The sequence below is a fragment of the Pseudoliparis swirei genome, chromosome 18 (genome assembly GCF_029220125.1).
Source record: "Pseudoliparis swirei isolate HS2019 ecotype Mariana Trench chromosome 18, NWPU_hadal_v1, whole genome shotgun sequence".
NCBI lineage: Eukaryota > Metazoa > Chordata > Actinopteri > Perciformes > Liparidae > Pseudoliparis > Pseudoliparis swirei.
The window spans coordinates 15,358,659-15,385,434 of NC_079405.1; the positions used below are offsets into that span (position 1 = coordinate 15,358,659).

Consider the following 26,776-nt stretch of genomic DNA (forward strand, 5'->3'; position numbering starts at 1 on the left):
TTGATTTTTTTTAAATAGTTTATTTCAGTCCAACAGTCCACTACTATCATAGACAACAAAGAAAAATTAACACATCTCATAAAGTATCTTTGTTTTTACATAATCTCGTCACTGACTTTTTCATACTTGTATGTCCATTGATCTATAGACAAATTATTGCCTGAAATGGATTGCCAGTGTTTAGCAGATGCTTCTGATAAGGTTAATTTGTAATGTCTGAACAATGAAATAAAGCATGTTTATTCACTAAAACATTGTGTCCGATAACTGATTTCTAGTTTAAATTATGACCACATACCAGGAGATACATTTTGAAACGTTTGCCATCTTGTGTTAAATAATGTACACACTTTGCTAAATGTCTTACTATACACTGTTATCATGGTATTGCTGGACACATTTTCTAATGCACTTTAAACACTTGATCTAATAACTTGATTTTAGGACATTTCTGAATGACACCAGAAAATTTGACTAATATACATTTCAAAATTACATTGATATTATTTGATACAACTTTTCGGGGGATAACATTATGCCAACAAGTTGTAAACCTAACCACACTTTGTAGCCTATGCTTTCATATTATCTGAGAGCTCACAGTATTTGGTGGACCTGGTGACTTGTTTCGGACCATGATGATTTCTCACTGTCCTCTGAAGTTCTCTTGTTGGTCTCCTTTAAATGGCAACCTGTCGTGTTGAAGCACACAACAGTCAGAGGGGCTTCTGTGTTTACACCAGAGTGGAGACAAATGAAGCTGCACGGTGCGAGTCACTTACAGCCATGGCGGACTTGGCAGCTTGTAACTGGAAGAAGACCCGCCCCCCTTCCTCGAGACACACTTTCTTCAGCTCCTCTCTGGTCATCCCCAGCAGCATCGAGCCGCTCAGCCCGCCCAGGCAGCGCACAGTGCTGCAAGAGGAAGTGACATTGGTCTGTTGGTAACCAATCCTGGGGTTCACGGGAACAGGAGAGGTCCTGCATGACTTCACCACAGTGGATGTGTGTGTTAGTGCAGGTCATTTACGTTGCCACTGAAGTTCATTTAAAAATGAAAAATGGATTGCACTACAACATTGTATAAACTGTGAAACTCAAAGCAGAAGAGGCTTTCTGTTCAAGTGCATCAGTCATCCTAAGCAGTGTAGAAAAAAGGAAAAAAGAATTACTGATCAAATTGTTTTTATATGTGATGTCAGTCATAGGTTCAACCTTTAATGAGGCATTTACATACAACTATAACTTGTTTTTGTTTAGGTATAATTGAATATACTTTTTTTGAGAGCCAGCACCTCACGTAAGTAGGTTTTATTCATCAAATTAAATGAATTAGTCAAATATAGCTTTATTGTAAAGGTTTGTTTTATATAACATGTGATGACTTACATTTTACTAAAGCCCTTGTCCTCCAGCCAGGCTTTCACTTCTGCAGGCTTGGACTTCTTTGTGAGGACAGCATGCTGGGAAAATACAATAATGATTTTACTTAAATGTAAGGACATATTATATAAGTATAAATATACTAATTATTTACACATACAATGTACATGTACATTATTGTATACTTACACAATATAAATTATATTAAATAAAGCAACCAGGCATATTTATTTAGTCACATTTTGTCATTCTTGTAAAATGTATACTCCAAATTACTCGGGTACATTTCAGCAAAAGGTCCAAACCACTGAGAAGTGAAATATTACACACAAGCATATCGTGAAACGAGTAAGTGCAAATGTACTAAAGGGAAACAGTTATAAGAAGGGTTTGAGAAGACGGTTTTCTGGCAGGGAAGTTGCTGTTTTCCTTCACTATCATTCCCAGAATCCCCCAGCGACCTTCTAAGTTCTTGAAGCTTCCTTTGACATCGAGTTTAAAGTTACCTGCGGTGTGTGAGTGGTGCCCGCTTCGATCGGTGGCTTGTCTTGAGCCTCTAGGACATTATTGGGTACAAAGCCCTCCTCCCCTCTGCTGTTCCTCACTTTCCACCACTGCTTGGACATGTCCAGCACCTGTGGATGGACAAAGAAAAGACGAGCCGAGGTCTTGAAGTAACCTCGTGTGTAACCAATGCCACTACGATAGAAGAAAAAAAGAAGTTGCTTCATGTCACTCACTCACCTCAACTATTTCTCCTTTTCTGACGCTGAGCTCTCGGTTGTTTCTTGCAATGAAGTCATACGTAACATATATGCAACCCAGTTTGGACTCACCTGAGCTGAAAACACAAAGGGCGTCAAAAATGCAAAACATCGGCATGATATTGAGTTCTACTTTTGTGAGCTTGTGTGTACCGTGTCTTTTGTGGGGGCAGAAGTGATGGTGTCAACTTGGTGGAGGTCTACACAGAAAGAGGAGATGGTCTTGTTATGCTCTTAATCTTTCTCTCTCTTCTCCCCAAACTGTCTATCAGCCCTGAGTGTTTGATGTGAAGGTTTACCTGGCTGGGTGCAGGTTGTTCCTGCCTTCTCATTGGTTCCCTGGGTTCAGGCGCTGCAGTCGCCTCAGGTGCCTGCCAGCCGTCGGAGAACTCCAGAGTGTATGTTGGGATGTCCTCGTCATCTTCGGGCCATTTGGTGCTGGTAATATTGTCAAAGTCACAACTGATTATTATCCTTCCACACAGCAGTTTGATATATGTGACTAAACCCAACTGAAATGTGAGTGTATAAGCAGTAGTCCACTGGTTGAAGAAGTATTCAAATGCTTTACTTAAGTAAAACTAGCAATGCAACAATGTCAAAAATATTACAGGCACAAAGTAGTTAGTTATTCTCTGATTGTATGTGTTTCGTGTACAATCTCCATCTCTTTAACTGCCAAATGAATGCAGTAACAAGTTTAATTTACTGAGCAATGTAGAGAAGAAATATAAATTAGCATAAAATGGAAACACTATACTTCTAAACTGTTCTTTAGTACAGTACTTGTACTAAGTTTCCGCTACTGCAGATGTGAAGTGAGATGAAGCTTAGACTTCGGTCCAGCACTGTCCAGCGCTCACCTGGGGATGTTCCAGGCGTCTCCTAAAGACTGCCACAGCTGGTCCTCCTCTGTGGAGGCTTCTTCACTCAGGAAACGGAAGCACTGAGGCGTCAGCAGCGGTGCCACGATGGTCTGAGGCAGGTCCTCGGCGCAGTGAGATGCCACCTGGAGAGGAAAAGCATAATTCACTTTGTTGTGCAGTCGTCGTGCAATTGTGCCAGGTGCACGGCCCGAGGGTGTCTGCACACTAGATTACATTGCCCACGATGATTTGACTACAAATCAAACAAATACATTGGTTGGATTGATCGATCTCATGAATAGCACATTTTACAAACATACAGATCACAGAAAATGTATAAAATATAAAGAGAAAATATCTAAATGAAGTGACGAGAACGTTGTAGATAATACATGTGAAAGGATGAGCTAATTATACATATTATTTAAAAGAAGAAGACAAGAGAACCGGGTTTGAGGTGTATTTTAAATTCGTTTTAACGGTGATTATAAATTCTAAAAAATCGTACATTATTTGTGTTTGAGTTAAATTTTAGGAGATGGAGTCACTTACGAATGCTAATGCAGAGAATAAAGAGTGAACGAATTCAGGGCCGCTGGGATTATTAATCAGCCCGTTGAGCTCCCCCTGTCAAGGGAAACATTTTACTGTTACACAAACTGTGCACGACAGGAAACTGTGATGAAGGTCTGAAAATTTGATTTTGGACACTTACCACAAGGTTGAAACCACATTTGATCTTATGGAAAACCACTTCAAATTCTGCTGGAGGGGGCATACCATCCATGACTAAAGAACCCAAATAAATACATGATAAAGTCACAAGTGATTGATTTTCTGTATAGGATGAACATTTGTATTCACAATATTCCTTTACAAACTAACTTATGCAGCTTAAGTGGAAGTTCAGTCACTTTACACTCATTTTCATTTATAATGTCTCTTTCTCTCCTATCAGCTGATTGTGTGCGTTCTTTTTAAAGTAACCAACCTGTTTTTGCACGAGTTCCTTAAGCCAAACACATCGTGGCTGTCAAGCTTTAATCTCGGTTCTCCTCTCTGTTGCTGTCAGTTGTCATTTCAGCACAATCGGATGCGACCCTCATTACTACCCCTCTATTACCCTTCAGAATGGAGTCCAATTGCCAAAGACTTTGCACTATTACATTTGTATAAATTATTGTAAAATTCGAAGGAAGTCTCTCATGATTGAACTGTCATTTATTTATAGTCTACATGTATATCTTCAGTCAATATCTTTATTATTTTACCTTTTCCTTTTTTCTTTTTCCTCTTTTTCTTTGCATTTTTAGCTACAACTGCAGCTATTTTTCCCATGAAGATTTCTATGTCACTTAAAAGATGGTTCAAGATATCCTGTAAAGAAAGAAAGACAAATAGTGTAATTTACACATTCCTCTTCTTGTAAATGTTTATAAACGTGGAAAATGAACTAATGGCTAATTATGTCACAGGTTATACACTCACTACATTCCTGTCCAGCTCGGTATACGGCCGGGGGGTAGACACAGGTTCTTCTTCGTTGGTTGAGTGCTGTGGTGATGGCACTTCCTCTCTGGGAGTTGAGGCCTCCTCTTCCTCCTCCTCCTCCTCCTCGTCCTCTTGAGGTACAACCAGTTCCGGCTCAAGGACGTTATCCTCCTCTATATGAACAAACATGGAAGGTATGTGTTGATTTTGACTATATCACTAATAATCATATCAACAGTTATACAACTCCTAAAGCTCTGACTCACCATAGTCAGGAACCATCCACTGGGGATCTGGGTCAACTGCAGGCGTCTGCTCTTTAGGTTCATGAGATTCTTCAGCAGCATGAAGGTTTGTCATTCCTTGATGTCTGTCTGTTATTCCTGCATTGCTGTTCCTAAAAGGCATTTTGAGGAATAAAATGAATGAATGCATCAAGTTTCAGGTATTTGTTTTCACTAACTGTTAGTTCTTACCTGACGTTTAAATCATGTCTCCTGCGGGACAATGCTCCTGAGAGATCCCTCTGAACATAGTCAGCCTGTGAATAACAACAACAACAACAACAACAAACATTAACTCACCGATTCATTTCATTTCACAGTCACAGAAAGATCAATGTCCTTGGGTTTGTCCTCACCCGGACATCCTCACACTGAAACATGAAGACAGTGGTGGTGTGTTTCCCCTCAGGCCGGAGCGACACAGTGAGCAGGGACTTAAACACTCCAGCGTCCAGCACAGCCTTCAGCTCCAGGATGTCACTGAAAGCCATGGACTCCAGCTCCTCCTGAGAAAACAGAACAGGTTTTTATTAACATAAACCATGTTGAGGACCTCCTCAAATACCTTCATATTAAAGAAAAAAACAGGGTGAAGTATCTTCAAATTCAGGTTTATTATCATCTGTATAGAAACCACTGTAATCTAGTCTATAACTAAAAGGTTCAACGCCATTCTACCAATAGAAATGTATTCATTTAATCTAAATATTCATAATACAAGTACTTACAATATGTAAAGATGCTGTTCAATGTGCTTCATAAGGAATGGAAATTAAATAAGTAAATAATGCAAGGTTAACTGTGGGTATAGTAATCTATGGCTAAAGTTTACAATGAAAAGTAAGTTTTAAAAGATGAGCTTTTCATTTTATTTTTAAATGTTTGTCTTGTTAGGTTTGAACAGAAAACCCGTTCGACCCTTTCTTATCGTCAATTTCCAAAAATGCAATTAACAAGATTGTCAACAGGAGTCAGATCATCAGGTGAAGCAGAGATATACTGTTGTCTTCAAAATAAAATACATCTTTTGTAATAAAAGTGTTTTCTGATTGGATCCCCATCTGAACATGGCTATATTTCTTTGCCTTTCAAAACTTTTATGATGCAACAACATTATTCTCAAATATAGAGTTGTGTGTTTTCCGCGTAGAGGTAAAAACAGATGTTTTGTTCGAAGACAATATAAATATGTACAGACAGAAAAGAATGGGCGTCAGGAATGAACCCTGGGGTACACATTAAAGAGGGAACCCAAAAAGTTGTGACCTAAACCAGTCTTGAACTGTCGAAGAGCTCAATCCACACGTCTAACCTTTATAAAAGAAGATTGTAATTAACTATTAACTGTATCAAACATAATACTTTGTATGTATGTGTGTTTTTTATGTATGTATGCATGTATGTGCATGTGTGTGTGTATATATATAAAAGTGTGTCCTGTTTTTTGTGTACGTGTATGTGTATATGTGTATATATATATATATATAGGTGTATCTATATTTGTATGTTTATGTCTGACATTTTTGTATTTGTTTTATGTTAATATGTCTAAACGAATCAAAAATTGAAGTGACAAAAAACACAATACTCTCATAACTGTGGTATTCAATTGAGTTGAGATATGTTGATTGTAAAGGCAATAACATAAAATCACATGACATAACCACGCAATGTGACGTGACATAACATTGAACTATTCAGTGAACCTCGATAGCCTGGGTGGGGCCATCCTGGTCGAGACTAATCCCATCAGACTTTAACGTCATCGTGCCACCTGTCTGTGGGCCTCACGCGCTGCTGACCTTGGTTTCGATGTCTGTGAGCAGCAGGTTGGCCCCTCGCAACTCCAGCTGCATGCTCTGACCCCACACACGGCCCGTCCCGTCCAGCAGCCTCAGCCGCTGCACACAGTCTGCTACGCTTGTCAAGCCCTTCCCGTCCAGGTCACACGTGAACAAGTGCTGCAGCAGCAGAGAGGCATCCAAACACAACATTAAACACGGTATCACTGAGAAAGGGTCACATTTGTATGGATAATGTTATACCTCCACTCTGTACTGAAATTTGTTCATCATCTTGTTTATTGATACTGCATACTCCATCCTTTGCACTGTTAATCATCAACAAGAGCTCAGTGTTAGTCATGAACATACACAGTATGGGTGTAACTACTAAATATCTTGAATGCAGGGCTGTTAACTTACAGTAAATTGACTTTGCACTGGGCCTCGACAGACTTGACACCTGTGATGAAACCTCATCCATAGAATAACCACTGTCACAACAAATGCAAGCAAGTTACAACACTAATCATCTGCCGATGAATAAAGTAATGAATGAAACAATCAATTGATCCGTCAACAACATTGATTTGTGAAAGCCATACTTGGACTGGATTGATCCGGTGAAGCTGCTGGTGTCATTGCCAAAGGGACTGTTGCTCCTCAACATGTTCAGCTCTGCCGTGACACACCTGCCATGTCATACATGATATGAGTTATACACACACCATAAATATGTAATGTCAGGGCTATGAGCTGTGTCAGCAGTCTGCATCTGAAATAAATCTATCAAGTATTTATTTTGGTAAAGTTTGTCGTATCATCAGGGTTTATTCAAAGCTGACAGGAGCTTAAAAAACTCAAGTTCTGTTCAGTTGTAATTGAGAAAAACACTACTATTACAAATGTCCAAAGCAAAATGAACCCTTGCTCAAACAACACCCTGACTATTAGCAATAAATTAAAAACTGGTCTTGATAGTCATCAATTAGTCACCTAGCAACACAACACTGTGATCAACCTAACAACGACATCTTCATGGGGTTGTTGGTATATTTCAAGGGTTTGCATGTTTTAAAGACCGTCTGTGTCTAACACAAATTAAACAAAAAAGGTAAATTATCTCTTTGAATACAACAAAACAAATTCAACATTTATCAAACACAAAAGCTGTGTAAATGGTTAAGTACATTTGACAGTAAGTCAGAAAAGTAAAAAAACAAGTTCTAATTACATCTAATTTTGTTAATATAAGGAATAATGGATCATCGTGATGTAGACTTACTTTGAATTGCGTGAAATGAAATGTGAACAGTACAGAAAGCATTAAGTACCGATCATGTACAAATATAACAAATACATATCCAGTTTATTGTGGAGTCATGGTCAAAAGCTCTTACCTTTGATTTCTGGTCGATGAAGACTGTGTTATTGTTTAGTACAAGTCCAACTCATATTTTAATGCTGTGCCTCAGTCGACGACAAACACCCAGGACTTCCTCATAAAGGAGAAGGGCAAAGTCCACCGCCAGCAGCCAAGTGATCGGTGGGATCTGAGTCGACGCAGTGGAGCCTTCAGCGTGGCTCCCCATCTGAGCAAAGGTTACCAGATATGGAGGGAATCACCCTGGAGAAGCTTACAGGTATCCAGGTCTATAAATAAATGTGAGGGCCTTATCAGCATTATGTCACTTTTCATAATACAATGTTGTGTGATTACGAGTATTGAGCCACAATGCTCCAACTCCTCTTTTGATTCTTCTTCCTCATTAAAAACCCACAATGTGCACATCCTATCTGAGATAACTGTCTTCAACTCTTCAGGATCACGTAACAGTGAGTTAAATATCTACAGAGAGAGAAGAGAATAAATACATTGCAGTGTGTCAACTCAGAAATACCCGTCACAGCCAACGGGGTTGTTGTATTCTTGTCTAAAAGGGGACTGAAGGAAGTCTGGCGCACTTTTGGGCAATCGCTGTCCCAACACCAACATCCTGGGCTGAGCTCTGGCTCACCTGGATACCTGAAGACACAGCCCGTATTGAACTATAAGGGTTGTGACCTTAATTGTAGAATATAATACAGGATGTTATGCCATGCATTAATCCAGATGTAGATACATTTCTGAGTTACTTAAGACCATTAAAACCACAACTTTTTCAGTTTGTGTTCCCTGTACCTATTCCAATGACTCGTCACTCATACCCTATAGTGATATATTTGGCCAGCTTTAGCTGGCTGTAAATCAAATGAATGTAACCGAAACACAACCTGACTTTGGAGGTTCAAACCATTAACGGATGCTGACACAAAGCACCAAAACACATTACGCAACGTTAAACTCATCCCAGTCCTGCTGGGATTAAACTGACCACTGGGAGTCAGCAACGGTTCACGAAGACGTTCACAAGGTGGCTGCAGTTGACAAATCAGTCAACCTGAAGCTATACTTGGAGCAAAAAAGTAAACAAATACTGTTTGTACAAGAATGCGTTGCACAAAGCTGATATATTTTAATCTTATCTGCCCAGAAACAAGTTTACTGTGTTAACAGTAATTCATAAACTCCTACTGTATTTGTTCTTTTTTTTATTGATAAAATAAACATGCAATCACAGGATGAATTCTACGAGACGTAAAACATAATTCAGCACCTCAAAGTGCAGTGGCATCCTTATTAAAACATATCCAAAAAGATGAATGTTGTTTAATGGCTGCCTAGATACAAATACATGACCTAAAAATCAAAGATGTGAATTCAAAGATAACCTACAATAACCTTATTTAAAGGAAAAATAAATCAACTGAATACAAGACTGCAGGCCAGGTGACCAGAAAACAGAATAAGAATGGGCTGTTAAGTCATACATGTAGAGAAGAAAAAGCAAGTCAGACCTTAATTCATATTTGGCTAATTTTATCCAACGTATACAAATCCCATGAGAGTTGTGTCGTTTCAAAACAAGATAAAAAGGTATTCTGCACAGTTTCTCGACTCCAGGAAAGATTAGTAATCACAGACCCAGTTTTGGATAAATACGGCACAGGGCGACTCCTGTAACTCATTCACTATGTTAAATGTTCCATTACGTCAAGCAGGACTTTGGCCCGAGCAGCCGCCACATCGGTCTCTGCTACCTGATGCAGGATCGACTACTTTATATACAGAAAAGCCTCGTCGCAGAATATCACTCGAGAAAAGAACAAGAATCCGACAGTATAGTGTCCACACTTCTAAATACGGTTCCACATCAGTACTGCTTGGCCAACAATCTGCACCTTCCAGTCGCAGTGAGAAACATACAGTGATATATGTTATGTTGGAGTTCACAGTGCTTCACTGGGCCTGCAGAGTCTGGACGATGTTCAAGCCTGGGCCGGGGGGCAACGTCCAGCCATCCTGGCCCTGGTGGTTCTGCAGCAGGCAGTACAGCTGCTTGAGGTGGGTCACTATGTTGTCTTTGATATCTGGAATTGAGATCTGCAGGCGAACGCTGCCGCTGTCGAAGGACCGCGTGTTTTCTCCAGAAAACATCTCGCTCAGCATCCGGGCCACCACTGGAATGATCTGTGGGACAGAGGTGGGCCAGAGGTGGGACAGAGGACCCGCATGAGTCAGGCAGAGACTCTGAAAAGGGTACAGCGGATTGTCTTGTGGTTCACACAGATACAAAACCATCATCAATACATGAGTGGAAAAAAGGAGTCAACAGCTGCAGCTAACGTTAAAATAAAACAGCTTCTACTTCCTTTACATTTTTTAATGAGATATTTTCCACTTGTGGTATTTCTGAAAAGATAACCAACATACAAATTATTTTACGCTTTTCAATATTTCCATTTGCTATTCTTATTATGTTAACTATTCTTATTATGTTAACTTGAACTTTTATAAACCGACTTTAACTTTTGTAAACAGAGATAACGTTTAAAGTGAAGCCTCTATTGTCCCCCAACGACCACTAAGATTCATAACTTTTTGTTACAAACAACAATTCTCACCTGAACCATGATGAGTTTCCTCTCTTTGGGCCTCCCATCAGGCCACTCCTCTCCAAAACACAGGTTAATTTCAAAGTGAGGAGGGCTTGGTATCTGGCCACGCTGGTGGGCTATCACTCCTATACAACATGCAAACAGTTATTAGTTATTAGTATTCCTTCTCGGAGATTCTTCAATTTAAAAATCTTTAACTGTAAACCACTGTAAAGAATCTTGGCGTTATCTTTGATCGGGACTTGTCCTTTAACTCCCACGTAAAGCAAATCTCAAGGACTGCATTCTTTCATCTACGTAATATTTCAAAAATCAGGCACATCTTGTCTCAAAAAGATGCAGAAAAATTGGTTCACGTTGCTTACTTGAGACTGGATTACTGCAACTCCTTATTATCAGGCTGCTCTAATAAATCTCTTAGGTCCCTCCAGTTGATCCAGAATGCTGCAGCTCGTGTTCTCACTAAAACTAAGAAAAGAGATCACATCACTCCTGCACTAGCTGCTCTGCACTGGCTCCCAGTAAAATCAAGAATCACTTTTAAATTCTTCTCTTAACCTACAAAGCCTTGATTGGTGATGCTCCATCATATCTTAAGGAGCTTGTCGTACCATATTGCCCCACTAGAGAGCTACACTCACTAAATGCGGGACTACTTGTAGTTCCTAGAGTCTTAAAAAGTAGAATGGGAGCCAGAGCCTTTAGTTATCAAGCTCCTCTTTTATGGAACCAGCTTCCAATTTCAGTCCGGGAGGCAGACACAGTCACCTCGTTTAAGAGTAGACTTAAGACCTTCCTCTTTGACAGAGCTTATAGTTAGGGCTGAATCAGGTTTGCCCTGGTCCAGCCCCTTGATATGCTGCTATAGGCTTATAGCTGCCGGGGGGCGTTTTAGGATGCACTGAGTACCTATCTCCTCTTTTTTCTCTCCGTAAGGATGAATTTTCATCTCTCAATCACACGTTACTAACTCTGCTTTCTCCCCGGAAGTCCTTTGACTTTACGTCTCATGGGGTCATCGGACCCTATGAGACGGCATAGATCCTATCTGCCTGATGGATCGTCTGGGTCGTGGAATTCCTGCTCATGACTACGCCACTGTCCTGTTGAGACTCCGCCCTCCTCCTCCCCACCACCATCTGCCTGATGGATCGTGGAGGTCTCCATCGTGGAATATGCCTACTATGAACTATTCATACACTCTGTCATATTCATTGAATGTATTTTAACTCTAAATCTGTCCTTCTGTACACATTACATCTATTGCATCTGTCCATCCTAGGAGAGGGATCCTCCTCTGTTGCTCTCCTCCAGGTTTCTTCCCTTTTTTTCCCCCTGAAGGGTTATTTGGGAGTTTTTCCTGGTCCGATGTGAGGTTTTGGGGCAGGGATGTCTATGTGTACAGATTGTAAAGCACTCCGAGACAAATTTGTAATTTGTGAAATTGGGCTATACAAATAAACTGAATTGAATTGAAAGACCATAATCTTAATCAAATCTGCATATAACTCAAGTTGTTTTACTAATTGTTCCAATACAAGCGAGAAATGGACTTACCACTGAGATATGACTCCAGGCAAAAGAGTTTGATCTTCCTCTGACGCTCTATAAGATTTGGAGCCGCTGGATTTGGAGCACAGGGGCCAGACCAGTACACTTTGCACTGGCAGAGACGCACTGCGTAGATATCGTGACCGCTGACCTCCAGGATGAGGCCTCTGTCCATCACATCCAGCAGGCGGTTAGTGAAAACCCTTTGCTTGTCATTGGTAATGTGCTCGGTGGTCGGAAAGCGTAGCTGCTCCAAGTTCACCGGCCCGAATAGCTCCTCCTGGTTGACCATGGGGCCCAGGTCTCCGTAGAACAGCCGGCAGCCCTGCGGGTTACTGACGTTGGCTGTGGGGCACATCTCCTTCCCTCTGTACAGAAACTGCACCTCCAGGTCCGTCACTGCTCAGAGACAAATGGAGACACGTGTTAACAGCATGTTTGTCGTACAACTCAAGTTATGCTTTTTAAACCGGAACGGTTCAGCCAAACGACATAAACTTACAATTTCTCCCACTGTATCTTTTAGGAAAATACAAACATGATGAGCAACAGTAGTTATCCCCAAAGCTGCAGCCTGTGTCGGAACATTACACCAGCTTGTTGCACTGAATATATTCTACTGGCTAAGTTAGTGCTTTGCGGGGGTCGGTCTCTTGATGTGTGGTGTTCACTGGATTTCAACAATACTAGAAGAAGCGCTTACTCGGGAGGGAACTGATCCACATTTCTGGAGAGGCAAAAAAGGCGTCGGGTAGAGGAGGGGGTTGCATCGAGTGATCGGGCAGGGGAGCCGGAGGCAACATGGGAGTTGGGTGCATCTCCACATCCACAGGCTCCTCTTTAGGCCAGATTTTAACAGACTCCTCTTTGGGCCAGGCCTCATTTGAAGGGGGACAACTGGAATGCTGCGACTCTGAGCTAGGAGACCACATAATAAGAGGAGAGGGACTAGTGCCTAGATGAGGAAAGAGAAAATAATCAATTAGCTGAATTAACAGAAATCAAACTTTACCACTTTGCTTTTTTTCTTTTCTTATTTAGGGCCAGGAAATATGCGTAATGTGCGAGGAGAATGTATTCACCATTGGATGGGTATGGAGGGAGAGACTCTGGTGTATCTGGAATATCTTCATCACCACCATCTTCCTCATGTGGAGTCCAAGAACCAGCGTCTGAGGAGGCTGTGGGGTAAGCATTACTATAGGATGTGAAATTGAGGAAAATGTGTAATTGAGGATGAAGAACGTGAGTCAGATCGAAGCAGCTCTTCTTCACCTTGGTTTATAGAGGGCGGTGGGATGTCGCAGACATCATATATCTTCAAAGGATTCATGGGAACCTCTTTGGTGCCATCGAAGACCAGGTTGAATTCTCTGCTTTTGTTCAGGGCACATCTAAGCTGAGCTTTCCACTTTGCAGGATCAGGTTCATCAATTCCCTCTTGAAACTTCCCGGTCTCCACAGCCCACGCCTGGAGGAACATTTTAAAATACAGAGGTGACAATTTCACAGCCAATGATCTATATCATTATACTGCTTTTTGTTTTTAAAAGGAAGCTGGTGAACCATGTCAGGTATCTGTTCAAAGAAATATCCAAGATAATGGACAATGATTTTATCATGTGAATGAGACATGGTTATGAACGTATTTATAGCTATATCGATTTAGCTCTACCAGTAAATGTCAGACTCAGCACCGTGAACGACTTCCTTAATCGTAATACATGTGGACAATGAGTCACTCATTCGATGCTCAGTACCAAGAGGTTCTAGTTTTACCAAGCGTGTGCACAGGAACAAAGACAACGCAATGCACTCATACAAGGAATGTCCACAGTCCAGGAAGAACTGCATACAGGAGAGAGAAACAGGAGCAGGATGCACCAACATCCCCGTCTCACATCTTTAATTGAAGCCACATGAACAAAGACATAATGCTGATTGTCCTACCTACTTAACCAGTATGCCCTTTAGCCTACCTCCTTGACCACATGGCTGTTAGAGGCTTTAGAAAGGGAGATCAAGTTAAAATAAAACAGACGCTACTCCAGAGACATAGTGGATGTTTTTCTATTTAACCAGTATTAACTGTATGCCGATGTGAGGTCCTAGGACAGGGATGTCGTATGTGTACAGATTGTAAAGCTTGTAATATTGGGCTATACCAAATAAACTTAATTGAACCTCGCGTCAACATGGGATGAACAATATCGACCAGTCTGTCTCGGGGTGAACACACATTCCTCTTTTAGCTGAACTCGTTTCATTCCCGTGACATCTGGGGCGACATGAGAGCCCTCACCTTGAATATGGTGTCCTCGTCCTCGTGCTGCGGCGTGTGTCGCGTGGCGTGTTTCCACGGGATCCTGAAGCGCATGGCCTCGCGGTCGATCCACACCAGGTCTGGGTATCGGCTGCTGTCCACCTGCGCGACCAGCCAGGGCTTCAGGCGCACACGGCGAGGGGTCACCGACATCCCGGCTGAAAGGACAACACCCGCCGGTGAGTCTCACGGCGGACTGCTCCAGTGAGTCATGTCTTAACAGCCGGACATCTTTAATAAACTCAAGTGACAGACAGACATTTTAAAACGAATAACTTTGACAGGCGGAATGACCTTTGGCTTATTTAGTTACCCACCATATAACCACAGCTGCCCACCGGCTCGGTCGTGGATAGAAGGTCAATATATCTTTAAATAAGAATACATAGTGGAATATATCCCAAACTTAAACAAAAGCGACCAAACACGATACTAAAGAACGACACACATACCTGTGGCAAACCAGGAAGTCGAAGTCCTCGTCGGCCTGCCCGCCAGCAGCAGCTGGAGATAAAACCGCGACTTCTCTATAAAACTGATGCAGGTTCCCTCAAAGAAAAAGCATACTGATATTAACTCGGACGAAGCCGGATTGAATAGTAACAAATTATTCTCGGAGGACTCCAAAGAGCTGTTGTTGTTCCCTCCGGTTTGGCCCTTCCCCTCTCCTCACCGAAACTCAGGTACGTGCGTGACGTCACACCGGTGACACACCTTTTGTGAGCAGCTGAGTGGAGCGTCTCGTGGAGCACTGGACACTATATGTGTGAACGTCATTTCACAGTGAGCCAACCTCAACTCATAATACCGAGAGAGAGGTATTCTTATCATGAATAATTATGAAATGTTTAGAATCTTACAGATAAACAAATGCCTTTGTCAGCGAAATCTGAAATCTCATTTATTTGATCATGGCCATATTTTTTTTGCTAAATTCATTTTGACAGCATTTACCACATTTTCATGGACGTTTTTCCTTGATGTATACAAGCATATATCATAAAAGCCTAGACATTTAGGGAAACACTTTGTTTTCTCTCACGGGAGCTGAATTACCAAATAATTCTTTAACAAAAATGATTGGGGGGTTTAGGACCGTCTTTTTTGTTTTTGCCTCTGCTGATTTGTATACAATTCAAAGCTTTTTTTCTATGCATATATTTGTCTGCATCTTTTTGTTCTGAAGGGCGTGAGAAAAACACATAGTTTTATCTGAAAGTGACCACAGAAAATATCAGATCATTCATTGCTAAGTGTTATGAGACAGCGACGGTTGATGATGATCTTGTCACCAATACAAAACAAAACAGCCCGACAATAACAAGCCACTCCCTGAAACTACTCATGGCTTTCTTTGAGTGCTGTGTTCGACATCCAGGAAGTCAAATCAGACTTTGCTTACAAATTTGCCTTTGGGTTCCTGGTTTCAACATAATATCCATAAGAAGCCTGTCGCCTTGTGTGATTTGCATTCTGAAATAGGTGGCTTTCTGAGCCATTAGTGGCTGGGTGTGATGGGTTGTTTTGGGTCCAAGTGCCAGCTGCCTCCTCGCAACAATGTGCCTATGTTCCCAACCTGAGGGTCAGCATCCCATAACCTTTATGTTATGCTTGGATGCTGATAACATAAAGGTACTTTAGAGGTGTCCCCAGATTAAAAAAGGAAAAAAAATATCCCACAAAATGAAGGGAATCTAATCAGACGTTGCTTATATTTTTGCGGTCTGGAATACTTAAAACGCTTCTCTTTTCAGGCCACTAATGAAAAAGGCAAAACTCCCAGACTGTCCACATTAATATCATTACCTGCGATGCCGGGTCGGGACTAGATATTTTATTTGAAGTCACAAAATGTCAAAATGTTTAGGAACTATAGCAACTAAAAAGTCATCAAAAAGTTGTACTGGACTCTGTGATCTGTTTCCAGTCATTCTGTCAGCCAAAGCCAGTTAGTTAATAGGAGAAGACCTAATAGAAAATTAATTAAAACAAAGAATTATTACAAATCTATCAATGTATAATTATTGGATATGCTTATCGCTTAGCACTTTAAAATATGTTCACATATCATCATGAGCCTCATAAACTAAACTAATGTGAACTTTATTTTAGGAAAAGCTAATCCTAAAAATGTAAATCTAATGCTTGATTGAACAGCATAATGTTTTGAAGCTTTCCAGGGTTGTGAAAAAGCTGCATCAGTTGTTAGCGTGTTGTTTCCAGTTTGATTTAAGTTGTCAATTTAAAAGACAATTGGAAATGCTCACAAATTGAAATAAGTAGTCACAATCTAAATGGAAATAGATTCAGACTAGGAAGGAAGAAAATAACATTATTTGATGAATACACTTTTATTGTTTATTCTAAAATATATATCAGAACTACTGTACATTTTCCAAAATATAGTATTAGTGGTGGAGATGGTGATAGTAGCAGGTAGTGTTATTTTTACAGAAGATGCACTTGATTGTTAAAGTCCCTTTTCTTTTTAGAAATGCACCTTTCAAATTTGGGGTTGATAGAAATTATTTTTATTGGCTCATGATTATGTAAATCGTGAACCCACCTCTTCACCTGTGGCATAGTTCAACACAAAAGTGTATCAGGATCCATACAGTTGGAAATATTAGATGTTGGTCCTCATCTCTCCTCGAATTTCTTGGACAATGCGGTCCAAACTCTCTGTTAGTGTCGCCAGCAGCAAACTGTCATTCTGAACCCCCTCCAAGAACTCTTCATAGGAAAGTTACCCTGGAACAAACAAACACGCACTCTGAACTTAAATCCTCTCCGCTGGCGATAACAGAGATTCATATTTATTCAATCATTTGCCAAAGTTGAGGATATTCAGCTTTTCCCCTAACCCAGTTGGTGCTCTCCAATTTCTGACTAAATATTTGGCCTTACCATCTCCATTGATGTCAATCTTGTCAAACACAATGTTGGCAAAGTCCTCCGATGATATCTCACTCGCAATCCCATTGATTGCACGAATGGACTAAATATGACACAAAGAAAAGAGATCCTGTTAAAAACTGAGACATTGTTGCCTACATTTCTTCAACCAGTAGATGTCAGCGAAGTGGCAGCTATTGGTGTCTGCACCTTGTATCCCTGCAGCTTGTTCCACCTCCTTTAAGCCAGAGGTGAGATTTCTGTACATCTCAGTCAGACCCAGAGGTCTGAGCAGGTGGTTTCAGGACAGCACTCTGGATTTTCCCTATATAAAGCCATGCGTCAAGCTTTAACATGGAAGCTCATGCCTACCGTAATTATCTGCAGCAGCTCCTCACGGTCTATGTAGCCACTCCCATCTACATCATACAGTTTAAAGTATCAGCAGAGCTTCTTCTGCACTCCTCCCTTCAGCACCAGGCTCAGAGCAGCGACATACTCCATAACATCAATGGAGCCGTCCTACAGACAAAAAGGACAATAAGGACATTGTCATGAGCAGAGCAGTGTGGCATTCAATGTCTACTTCTGCCAAATTAAAGTCTATGCAAATTGTGGGATTAAGGCCTGTTGCCCACACATTTAAATGTTATTCTAATGAAATGACCACTGATCACTGAAACAAAGCCACTGTTTTAAAACATGAACCAGTTTCTTTGCTCTTACAGTTTGCATTAAGGAATGAACAGACATGAAATTAATGTAGGTGGAAATAAAGTACATGCAAACAACTATCAATCTCTGTGTGTTATGATGAGGATAATTTGAATCCCTATTTTGTGGTAATAGTAGAAGCAGATAATCAAGATAATAGCTATAATTATGATTATGATCTGGATTATTATTCAATAATAGCATAGTTATCAAATAATAAAAAATAAAAAAGGAAATGAGCACTAAACTTCTGTATTTTTGTGCAAAATGTGCATTTAAAAAACATTACACTGTCAATTCTATTCAGTAAGGATGAAAAGTAAATGAGCACCACTTAATGATTTAGCAAATACATTTAAATGCATATATGAACCTGCCACAAGATTTAAAAAATCACGTTATTCATATCAAACGTTGTAAACGTGGTCTTAACGTAGGCGTTGGACGTATCCGACAGGTTCCTCAGGCCAAAGAACAGCTTGAATTCATAAAAGATGAGAAGTCCAGATGGGCACTTGGTCATACATTTTCTGTACCACTGATGACTCTCACAAGCTTGTAGTTCCTCCACAGCCAACCCAGTGCTGTTTCCCATGTCTGTTTGGCAAAAAGAAATCCCGTAAAAACCAGAACCAGAAATGTATCGCATCCACAGTGCATGGCCAGTATGCAGACTAAAAACAAGCGGCAGGATGCAGTGTGTGTCTGTGTGTGAGCTCAGAAGTTGGAATCCACTTTGCTTGCCAGCAAATACTTAACTAATAAAAGAAACCTCGGAGTAGAATATATCCTAGCATACAAAATGACACCAGCTGTCCAAAGTATGGTTTTACAATTTCTGACTGGCTTTTGTGAATCAAATATCAATTACCCTTGCTCATTAAGTTTCTACCGGAGCCATTATTATGCTTGATGAACTCTGCAAATCGTATGGATCAATCATCATTACACTATATTACTTACTGTGTGTTCACTCAACCAAAAACGTCTTCCATATTTAGTTTGATGTGTCTTCTTTTATGTAGGATAGATTACTATTAATCTTTCCTTGGGAAAGTTTATCCAACATGTCTCCTTAGCATGTATTTTGATTGTTAGTTGCCTGCAGTAAGTTTACTCAGCATATGTTTTCTGTTACTATACATATATATTTGAATATTTGTCCCCCTTTTTGCTGTTTTGTTTCTTTTTGTTCTCTTCCTGTTTTCTAGTATGTACATGCTGACATAGCAGTAGCCTATAGGCTATACTAAGGAATTTAAGTTCTTAATAGGATTAGATGTAACTGCTATTTCGGTCGTATTCTGTTTTGTTGTTTCATGAACAAGACTCTACAGCCATGCCGGCAGCCCTGTACTTGATGTTCACATCAGCAAACTAACATGCTTATGAGGATAATACATAGCATGTTAATGTTCAGTCGGTTGGTTTACTGTGCTATCATGCTAACATACTGTGCTATCATGCTAACATTAGCACAACATCTGAAGTACAATCAATATAACACATTTGTCCTTATTGTATGTGGATGTTCACGTGCTTTACTGGCCCTCTCCTTCACTGGTTTGTGGTTTAATGTCAATGTGCTGTCATTGTCTCGCAGGTGAAATGGGAGCGAGGAACGTGGACTAGCCTCATGCTTTTTAGAGGGAGTGAAGCAATCTGTCTGTCAACTCAACTGCAGAGGTGTAACACATGCTACACCTCTGCAGACATTGACATGACCTCAACCTCACAGCGAGCAGGTCGTCGACACATAGGATACAAAATAAAGTAAACTCAGAGGTACGTAAGGGCAAGGAAACAAGGAAACCAACCATGAAATGCACCATTAACATTTTTCTAAATACACACATACAGTGTGTTGTAAAGATAAAGTTATAAAAGCTCTTTGTGGCAAACATCAGTTTAAACATTTTTAGCCTTAATCATTAACCTCCATTTCTTAAGACTTCTCACAGTGATCTTCGAGCTTACCGAGCTTCAATGGATTGATCACACAGTTGCTTGAGACCCTCTTAACCCTCCTGTTACCTTTAGGGTCAATTTGACCCCATTCAATGTTTAATGTCGGTGTTCCTTGGGGTCAATTTGACCCCAGGCTGTTTTTCACTGTGTCAAACATATAAGAAATATCAACTTTTTTATATATTTAAAGGGCTATTTAGGTAGTCAACAAACAAACATAAAGTACCTCACACTTAAACTTGGGAAACAATATTAATTCTAATAATTTTCTGGAGGTTTTAATTGCTGGGGTCAAATTGACCCCGAGGGTCAAATATGTTAGTAAATGTTAAGGTAACAGGAAGGTTAAAGCTCCTCCATCTGCTGTTTACTCTGTTACCGCTGCTGATTTTTTTGACAGGACCAGGATGTCAACAAACTGTAAACATCACCTGCTTTTCAGAGGATTAGATTTTATGGTCCTCAGAATTTTTTTTTTTAGTTCAAGCTAGATATTACAGCATGTTAAAGGTCACTTAAATTATATTGATGAACAATAATGAGAAGTTTTTAGCAGTAAAAATTTGTCTTATTTGCCTTGAAAGAACAATCAATAGAAAGTAATGTTACTTTACTGATTTATTATTTGCTTCATTGAATTTTCTTAAGTAGAGATAATTGAGTTAGCCACAACATGGTTTCTCTGTTGTTCCTGGAAAGATTTTATTCGATGTTGCAGAAATGAGTCATAAGCCCAGAAATTATATATATTTTTGTACTTCCAGTTCCTTGTCAAAGCCTTTTTTTAATGAGTTTTTGGATGCCTATAATAAGGTCTGTGGTATAGACACAAGTGTAGAATAAAAATGTTGCTCAACAATACAAAGTATGTCAGTAAAAACCCCTCTCATGGATGTGGAAGCTTTTGAGTTTCTTAAAAAAGATTGTTTCTAACAAGAGGCTAAATAAGACTTTTGAACGTTATCCTGCCGAATAGCAACGTGGTGGAGTTTGTTTCAAGTAGCTTTTGATGCACGGCTCCGCGCCATCGAAGCTCAGACAGCTATGCTAGTTAGCCCGCCCTCTCCCGTAGTCGGCGCGGAGCTACAGTCAGCTGCTAGATGTTCCCCGGCGGTGCCCGAACAGCCGGGAGGGTGGGTAACTGTTCGCAGGAGTAGTAAGTCTATACAGAAGCTCGCTGTGCACCAACCACTTCGGGTTTCCAACCAGTTTTCCCTGCTCAGCGACACACCCGCTGAGGAACACACCCTGGTTATCGGGAGCTCGATAGTCAGGAACGTGAAAATAGCGAAGCCGCGGACCACCGTCGTGTGCCTCCCGGGGGCCAGAGCGGGCGACGTGGAGTCTTGTTTGAAACTGCTGGCTAAGGACAAGCGGAGATAGTCAGATTGTAATACACGCCGGTGGTAATGACACCCGAGCCCGTCGGTCGGAAGTCACTAAAATTAATGTGGAATCCGTGTGTGCTTATGCCAAGACGTTGTCGGACACCGTCGTTTTCTCTGGCCCTCTCCCAAATTTGCAGACAGACGAATTGTATTGCCGAATGTCGTCTTTCAACCGCTGGCTGTCGAGGTGGTGCCCAGCGAATAATGTGGGCTACGTAGACAACTGGAAGACTTTCTGGGGAAAGCCTGATCTGATGAGGAGAGACGGCATTCATCCCACGTTGGACGGAGCGCGTCTCATTTCTGCAAATATGACCAAGTTGATCAACGGACAGCCATATCTGTGACAACGCAGGGTTCATGTCAGAAAGCAGAAACAGAGTAGCCCCACGCCCCTGTCATCCCTGTCACCCAGTGTCCCCCATAGCACATCCCTCCCCCGGGGCATCCGCCCCCTCTCACCCAGTCCCTCCCAGAGCTCCATAGAGACTGTGTCTGTCCCACGGCCACTTAAACTTAAATTAATTCTATCAAAAGAAAGCAGAAGAGTCGTACAAAATAACCTTATACAAGTTAACACCATTATTTCAGCAGTGCAACAAAACAGGTCTATTAAATGTGGTCTCCTAAATATTAGATCTCTGTCATCTAAAGCTGTGTTACTAAATGATTTAATATCAGATAATCACATTGATTTATGTTGTCTAACTGAAACCTGGCTGAGCCATGAAGAATATGTCTGCCTAAATGAATCGACTCCTCCAAGTCATATTAATACTCACATTCCTCGAGGCACCGGTCGAGGAGGTGGAGTAGCAGCCATCTTTGAATCGAGCCTATTAATTAATCCTCAACCTAAATTACACTACACCTCATTTGAAAGCCTTGTTCTTAGTCTTTCACATCCAACCTGGAAAACACTACAGCCAATTCTATTTGTGATTATGTACCGGCCACCAGGTCCATATTCAGAGTTTATATCTGAATTCTCAGAATTTATATCAAGTTTGGTTCTTAAAACTGATAAAGTTAATTTTGTAGGAGATTTTAATATCCATGTGGATGTTGATAATGATTGCCTAGGTGCTGCATTCATCTCATTGTTGGACTCGATTGGCTTCTGTCAGAGGGTACAGAAACCCACTCACAGCTTTGGCCACACGCTTGATCTTGTTCTTACTTATGGCGTTGACATTGAGCATTTGAACGTCTTCCCACAGAATCCTCTTCTGTCAGACCACAACCTCATAACTTTTGAATTTATACTACCGGAGTGTACTCCGTTAGTCAAAAGTTTCTACACCAGATGTCTAACTGACAGTGCTGTAGCTAAATTTAAAGAAGCGATTCCTTCTGTATTTGATTCGATACCACGTCTCAATATAACAGAGGACTCCTGGTCTAACTTTAGTCCGTCCCAGATTGATCATCTTGTTGATAGTGCCACAGGCTCTCTGAGAATGACACTGGACTCGATAGCCCCTCTGAAGAAGAAGACAGTGAGGAAGAGGAGATTTGCTCCCTGGTATAACCCTCAGACCCGCAAACTAAAGCAAACGTCACGAAAGCTTGAAAGCATATGGCGTTCAACTAATCTGGAAGAATCCTGCTTAGTTTGGCGAGATAGTCTTAAAACTTATAAGAAGGCCCTCCGTAATGCCAGAGCAGCCTATTACTCATCAGTAATAGAAAAATAAGAACAACCCCAGGTTTCTCTTCAGCACTGTAGCCAGGCTGACAGAGAGTCACAGCTCTGTGGAGCCGAGTATTCCTATAGACCTCAGTGGTAATGACTTTATGAACTTCTTTAATGAAAAGATTTGAACTATTAGGGACAAGATTAATAATATCTTGCCCTTAACCAGTGCCAATCTGTCCTCAAGTGGAATGGCCTTGGAAACCGCTGTATGCCCTGGTGTATATTTGGAGGGCTTTTCTCCCATCAACCGTGACCAATTATCTTCAACAGTTTCTACTTCTAACACGTCTACCTGTGTTGGAGTTGGACAGCGACACACCACCTGGACGGTACTCACTGGGAAAAACAGCGGTAGACTTTTACGTTACATCTATAAAGCGTTTATTCAAAATCAAGATACAAACAGGCAATCATGCGCATGGACCCTAATCCAGAGCTGTGACCAATGGCCCCAGCGCTGCAGAAAGGATGCCGGTTCAGAGTGTGCGGCCATTTTAAATAGCCGAAAGGAACAGTTCTGATTGGTCAGGAGAAAAGGGGGTGGGGTTTTCTCATTGGCTCTTGTTCCTCTGCTTCCGCCGTTGTTGCTCCTTCATTGGTTCTTCTCGGCCCGCCAATGAGAGCACATGTTTGTGAAAGAAGTGTGAGACAGGAAGAGAGTTGATTAACTGGTTCCTGTCTCTGAAGAAGACTTCCTTTGGGAGAGAGGGGCACGGGATCTCCTCAGAGGTTTGTCTAAACAAAAGGGGTCCCCTCACACGTGTGTGTGTGTGTGTGTGTGAGTGAGTGTGTGTTGGGTCAGAGGAAGGACATGAGTGTTAGGTCAGGGGTGGCATCTGTGCCTGCTGTTTCTCAGGGGGAGAGAGTGTATAAACTACCTTAGGTGTCACTCTTATTGTCTTTAGCTCAGTCTAGGCGCCAGAGCGCCCCATCAGAGACTTTAACCCTCCTCCAGTCTATTCCCTCCTTACACATAAGCTTTATGCACATCACGATAGGGGCAAGCTAAACTAAAGTATATATTCTTTACACCTGTCTCTTGGACCCCATCCCGACGAGGCTCCTTAAAGACGTTTTGCCTTTAATTGGCAGCTCTCTATTAGATATTATCAATGTGTCTCTGCTAACAGGCCACGTACCACATTCCTTCAAAGTAGCTGTCATTAAACCTCTCCTGAAGAAGCCCACTCTGGATCCAGAGGTGTTGGCTAACTACAGACCGATCTCTAACCTCCCCTTCCTCTCCAAGATCCTTGAGAAAGTGGTCGCAAATCAGTTGTGCGACTTTCTACATCATAATAGTTTATTTGAGAAATTTCAATCAGGATTTAGAAAACACCACAGCACCGAGACAGCACTGGTGAAAATTACAAATGACCTCTTAATGGCAGCAGATAAAGGACTCCTCTCTGTCCTGGTCTTGTTAGACCTTAGTGCTGCATTCGACACCATTGACCATGACATCCTATTACAGAGACTGGAGCAGTCGATTGGCATTTCAGGCACGGCACTAAGTTGGTTTAAATCCTATTTATCAGATCGATCTCAGTTTGTATTTGTAAACGATGACGCCTCGATAACCACCAACGTTAGTCACGGAGTTCCACAAGGTTCTGTGCTTGGACCAATTTTATTTACCTTATACATGCTTCCTTTGGGCAATATTATCAGGAAACACTCCATAAACTTTCATTGTTATGCAGATGATACTCAACTATATTTATCGATAAAACCAGAGGAGAGCAACCAACTCGGTAAAATTCAAGCATGTCTTAAAGACATAAAAACATGGATGACCTGCAACTTCTTGATGTTAAACTCAGACAAAACCGAAGTAATTTTAATCGGCCCTGAGCACCTCAGAGATCAATTATCTGGTGATAGATAGATAGATAGATATATACTTTATTAATCCCCAAGGGGAAATTTGTCGTAACAGTAGCAGCACCAATAAACTAAACACACAAGAATAAAAAATAAAATATAAAACAAAATATAAAAAACAGGGATGAAAGATATAGATATATACAAGAAGTATACAAAGTAAAATATAAAATATATATGTATATATACAACATATATGCATACACAATACACAATACTAATGACAAATTAAATTAAATATTAAAATATTAAATATAGACAGTGTGAAAAATGCAAAGTGTGTGTATGTGTATAGTGTAAATGAAAATGAAGTGTGTGTATGTGTGTAGTGTAAATAAATGAAATGTGTGAAGTTCAGATCAACATAGTGTAAATATTACGATCTGGCAAGAGGTGATCTGTTGTTGAGCCTCATAGCTGCCGGCAGGAATGTTCTCCTGTATCTGTCCTTGTGGCAGCGGAGCGTGAGGAGACGTTTGGAGAAAGAACTGTGGTTTCTGTAGACGGCATTGCCCTGGCATCCAACACCACTGTAAAGAATCTTGGCATTATCTTTGATCGGGACTTGTCCTTTAACTCCCACGTAAAGCAAATCTCAAGGACTGCATTCTTTCATCTACGTAATATTTCAAAAATCAGGCACATCTTGTCTCAAAAAGATGCAGAAAAATTGGTTCACGCGTTCGTTACTTCGAGACTGGATTACTGCAACTCCTTATTATCAGGCTGCTCTAATAAATCTCTTAGGTCCCTCCAGTTGATCCAGAATGCTGCAGCTCGTATTCTCACTAAACTAAGGAAAGAGATCACATCACTCCTGCACTAGCTGCTCTGCACTGGCTCCCAGTAAAATCAAGAATCACTTTTAAAATTCTTCTCTTAACGTACAAAGCCTTGATTGGTGATGCTCCATCATATCTTAAGGAGCTTGTAGTACCATATTGCCCCACTAGAGAGCTGCGCTCACTAAATGCGGGACTACTTGTAGTTCCTAGAGTCTTAAAAAGTAGAATGGGAGCCAGAGCCTTTAGTTATCAAGCTCCTCTTCTATGGAACCAGCTTCCAATTTCAGTCCGGGAGGCAGACACAGTCACCTCGTTTAAGAGTAGACTCAAGACTTTCCTCTTTGACAGAGCTTATAGTTGGGGCTGAATCAGGTTCACCTGGTCCAGCCCCTTGATATGCTGCTATAGGCTTATAGCTGCTGGGGGACGTTTTAGGATGCACTGAGCACCTATCTCCTCTTTTTTCTCTCCTTAGGGATGAATTTTCATCTCTCGTTACTAACTCTGCTTTCTCCCCGGAGTCCTTTTGACTTCACGTCTCATGGGGTCATCGGACCCTATGAGACGGCATAGATCCTATCTGCCTGATGGATCATCGAGGTCTGGGTCGTGGAATTCCTGCTACCGACCACGCCACTGTCCTGTTGAGACTCCGCCCACTGTTGAGACTCCGCCCACTGTTGAGACTCTGTCCACTCCGCCTCTCTACCGCCATCTGCCTGATGGATCGTGGAGGTCTCCATCGTGGAATATGCCTTCTATGAACTATTCATACACTCTGTCATATTCATTGAATGTATTTGAACTCTAAATCTGTCCTTCTGGTCACATGACATCTATTGTTCTGTCCATCCTGGAGAGGGATCCTCCTCTGTTGCTCTCCTGAAGGTTTCTTCCCTTTTTTCCCCCCTGAAGGGTTATTTGGGAGTTTTTCCTGATTCGATGCGAGGTTTTGGGGCAGGGATGTCTATGTGTACACATTGTAAAGCACTCCGAGACAC

General features: G+C 41.2%; 3 protein-coding genes and 1 pseudogene across 4 annotated transcripts; 1 reads left to right on the plus strand and 3 right to left on the minus strand.

Moving 5' to 3' along the window:
- On the minus strand, positions 1 to 8,143 carry eps8l3a (EPS8-like 3a). Its single transcript, XM_056436638.1, has 20 exons — positions 7,970 to 8,143; positions 7,175 to 7,261; positions 6,993 to 7,063; positions 6,834 to 6,898; positions 6,591 to 6,749; positions 5,145 to 5,294; positions 4,981 to 5,045; positions 4,771 to 4,901; positions 4,502 to 4,677; positions 4,285 to 4,390; positions 3,729 to 3,802; positions 3,566 to 3,640; positions 3,011 to 3,156; positions 2,447 to 2,585; positions 2,301 to 2,347; positions 2,128 to 2,224; positions 1,890 to 2,018; positions 1,390 to 1,463; positions 783 to 915; positions 1 to 692 (listed from the first exon to the last, which is right to left on the minus strand). The coding sequence occupies exons 2-20, from the start codon at positions 7,237 to 7,239 to the stop codon at positions 681 to 683; spliced, it is 1,914 nt and encodes a 637-aa protein (XP_056292613.1). The 5' UTR covers positions 7,240 to 7,261; positions 7,970 to 8,143; the 3' UTR covers positions 1 to 680.
- Positions 8,144 to 9,144: 1,001 nt separating this feature from the next.
- Positions 9,145 to 15,096, minus strand: irf6 (interferon regulatory factor 6). 2 transcript variants are annotated; one of them, XM_056438517.1, is made up of 8 exons: positions 14,895 to 15,096; positions 14,422 to 14,600; positions 13,395 to 13,590; positions 13,202 to 13,291; positions 12,823 to 13,074; positions 12,126 to 12,518; positions 10,575 to 10,693; positions 9,145 to 10,140 (listed from the first exon to the last, which is right to left on the minus strand). In XM_056438517.1, exons 2-8 carry the CDS (start codon positions 14,593 to 14,595, stop codon positions 9,910 to 9,912), a joined length of 1,455 nt encoding a protein of 484 aa, XP_056294492.1. In that variant the 5' UTR covers positions 14,596 to 14,600; positions 14,895 to 15,096; the 3' UTR covers positions 9,145 to 9,909. The 2 variants fall into 2 exon arrangements, with proteins under 2 accessions (XP_056294492.1, XP_056294491.1); XM_056438516.1 differs by having other exon boundaries at positions 13,202 to 13,300; positions 14,895 to 15,095.
- A 2,007-nt stretch (positions 15,097 to 17,103) lies between these two features.
- On the minus strand, positions 17,104 to 18,646 carry si:ch211-103a14.5 (guanylyl cyclase-activating protein 1). Its single transcript, XM_056438519.1, is given in 4 exon segments — positions 17,104 to 17,193; positions 17,350 to 17,440; positions 17,710 to 17,859; positions 18,449 to 18,646. Coding segments are annotated over 4 exon segments (444 nt in total). The 3' UTR covers positions 17,104 to 17,188.
- A 6,747-nt stretch (positions 18,647 to 25,393) lies between these two features.
- LOC130207932 (uncharacterized) lies at positions 25,394 to 26,130 on the plus strand (annotated as a pseudogene).
- The last annotated feature ends 646 nt before the right edge of the window (positions 26,131 to 26,776 follow it).

What these genes read in the sequence shown, in the direction of transcription:
- eps8l3a (XM_056436638.1), bottom strand. Translation starts at nt 7,239, where the DNA reads ATGTTGAGGAGCAACAGTCCCTTTGGCAATGACACCAGCAGCTTCACC. An exon ending in AATTTCAGTACAGAGTGGAG is followed by an intron (nt 6,750 to 6,833) that starts GTATAACATTAT and finishes CTGCTGCTGCAG; the next exon opens with CACTTGTTCACGTGTGACCT. An exon ending in AATGTGGTTTCAACCTTGTG is followed by an intron (nt 3,641 to 3,728) that starts GTAAGTGTCCAA and finishes TTCCCTTGACAG; the next exon opens with GGGGAGCTCAACGGGCTGAT.
- irf6 (XM_056438516.1), bottom strand. Translation starts at nt 14,595, where the DNA reads ATGTCGGTGACCCCTCGCCGTGTGCGCCTGAAGCCCTGGCTGGTCGCG. An exon ending in ACGAGGACACCATATTCAAG is followed by an intron (nt 13,591 to 14,421) that starts GTGAGGGCTCTC and finishes ATGTTCCTCCAG; the next exon opens with GCGTGGGCTGTGGAGACCGG. An exon ending in GTGGATCAGTTCCCTCCCGA is followed by an intron (nt 12,519 to 12,822) that starts GTAAGCGCTTCT and finishes GTCTCTGAGCAG; the next exon opens with TGACGGACCTGGAGGTGCAG.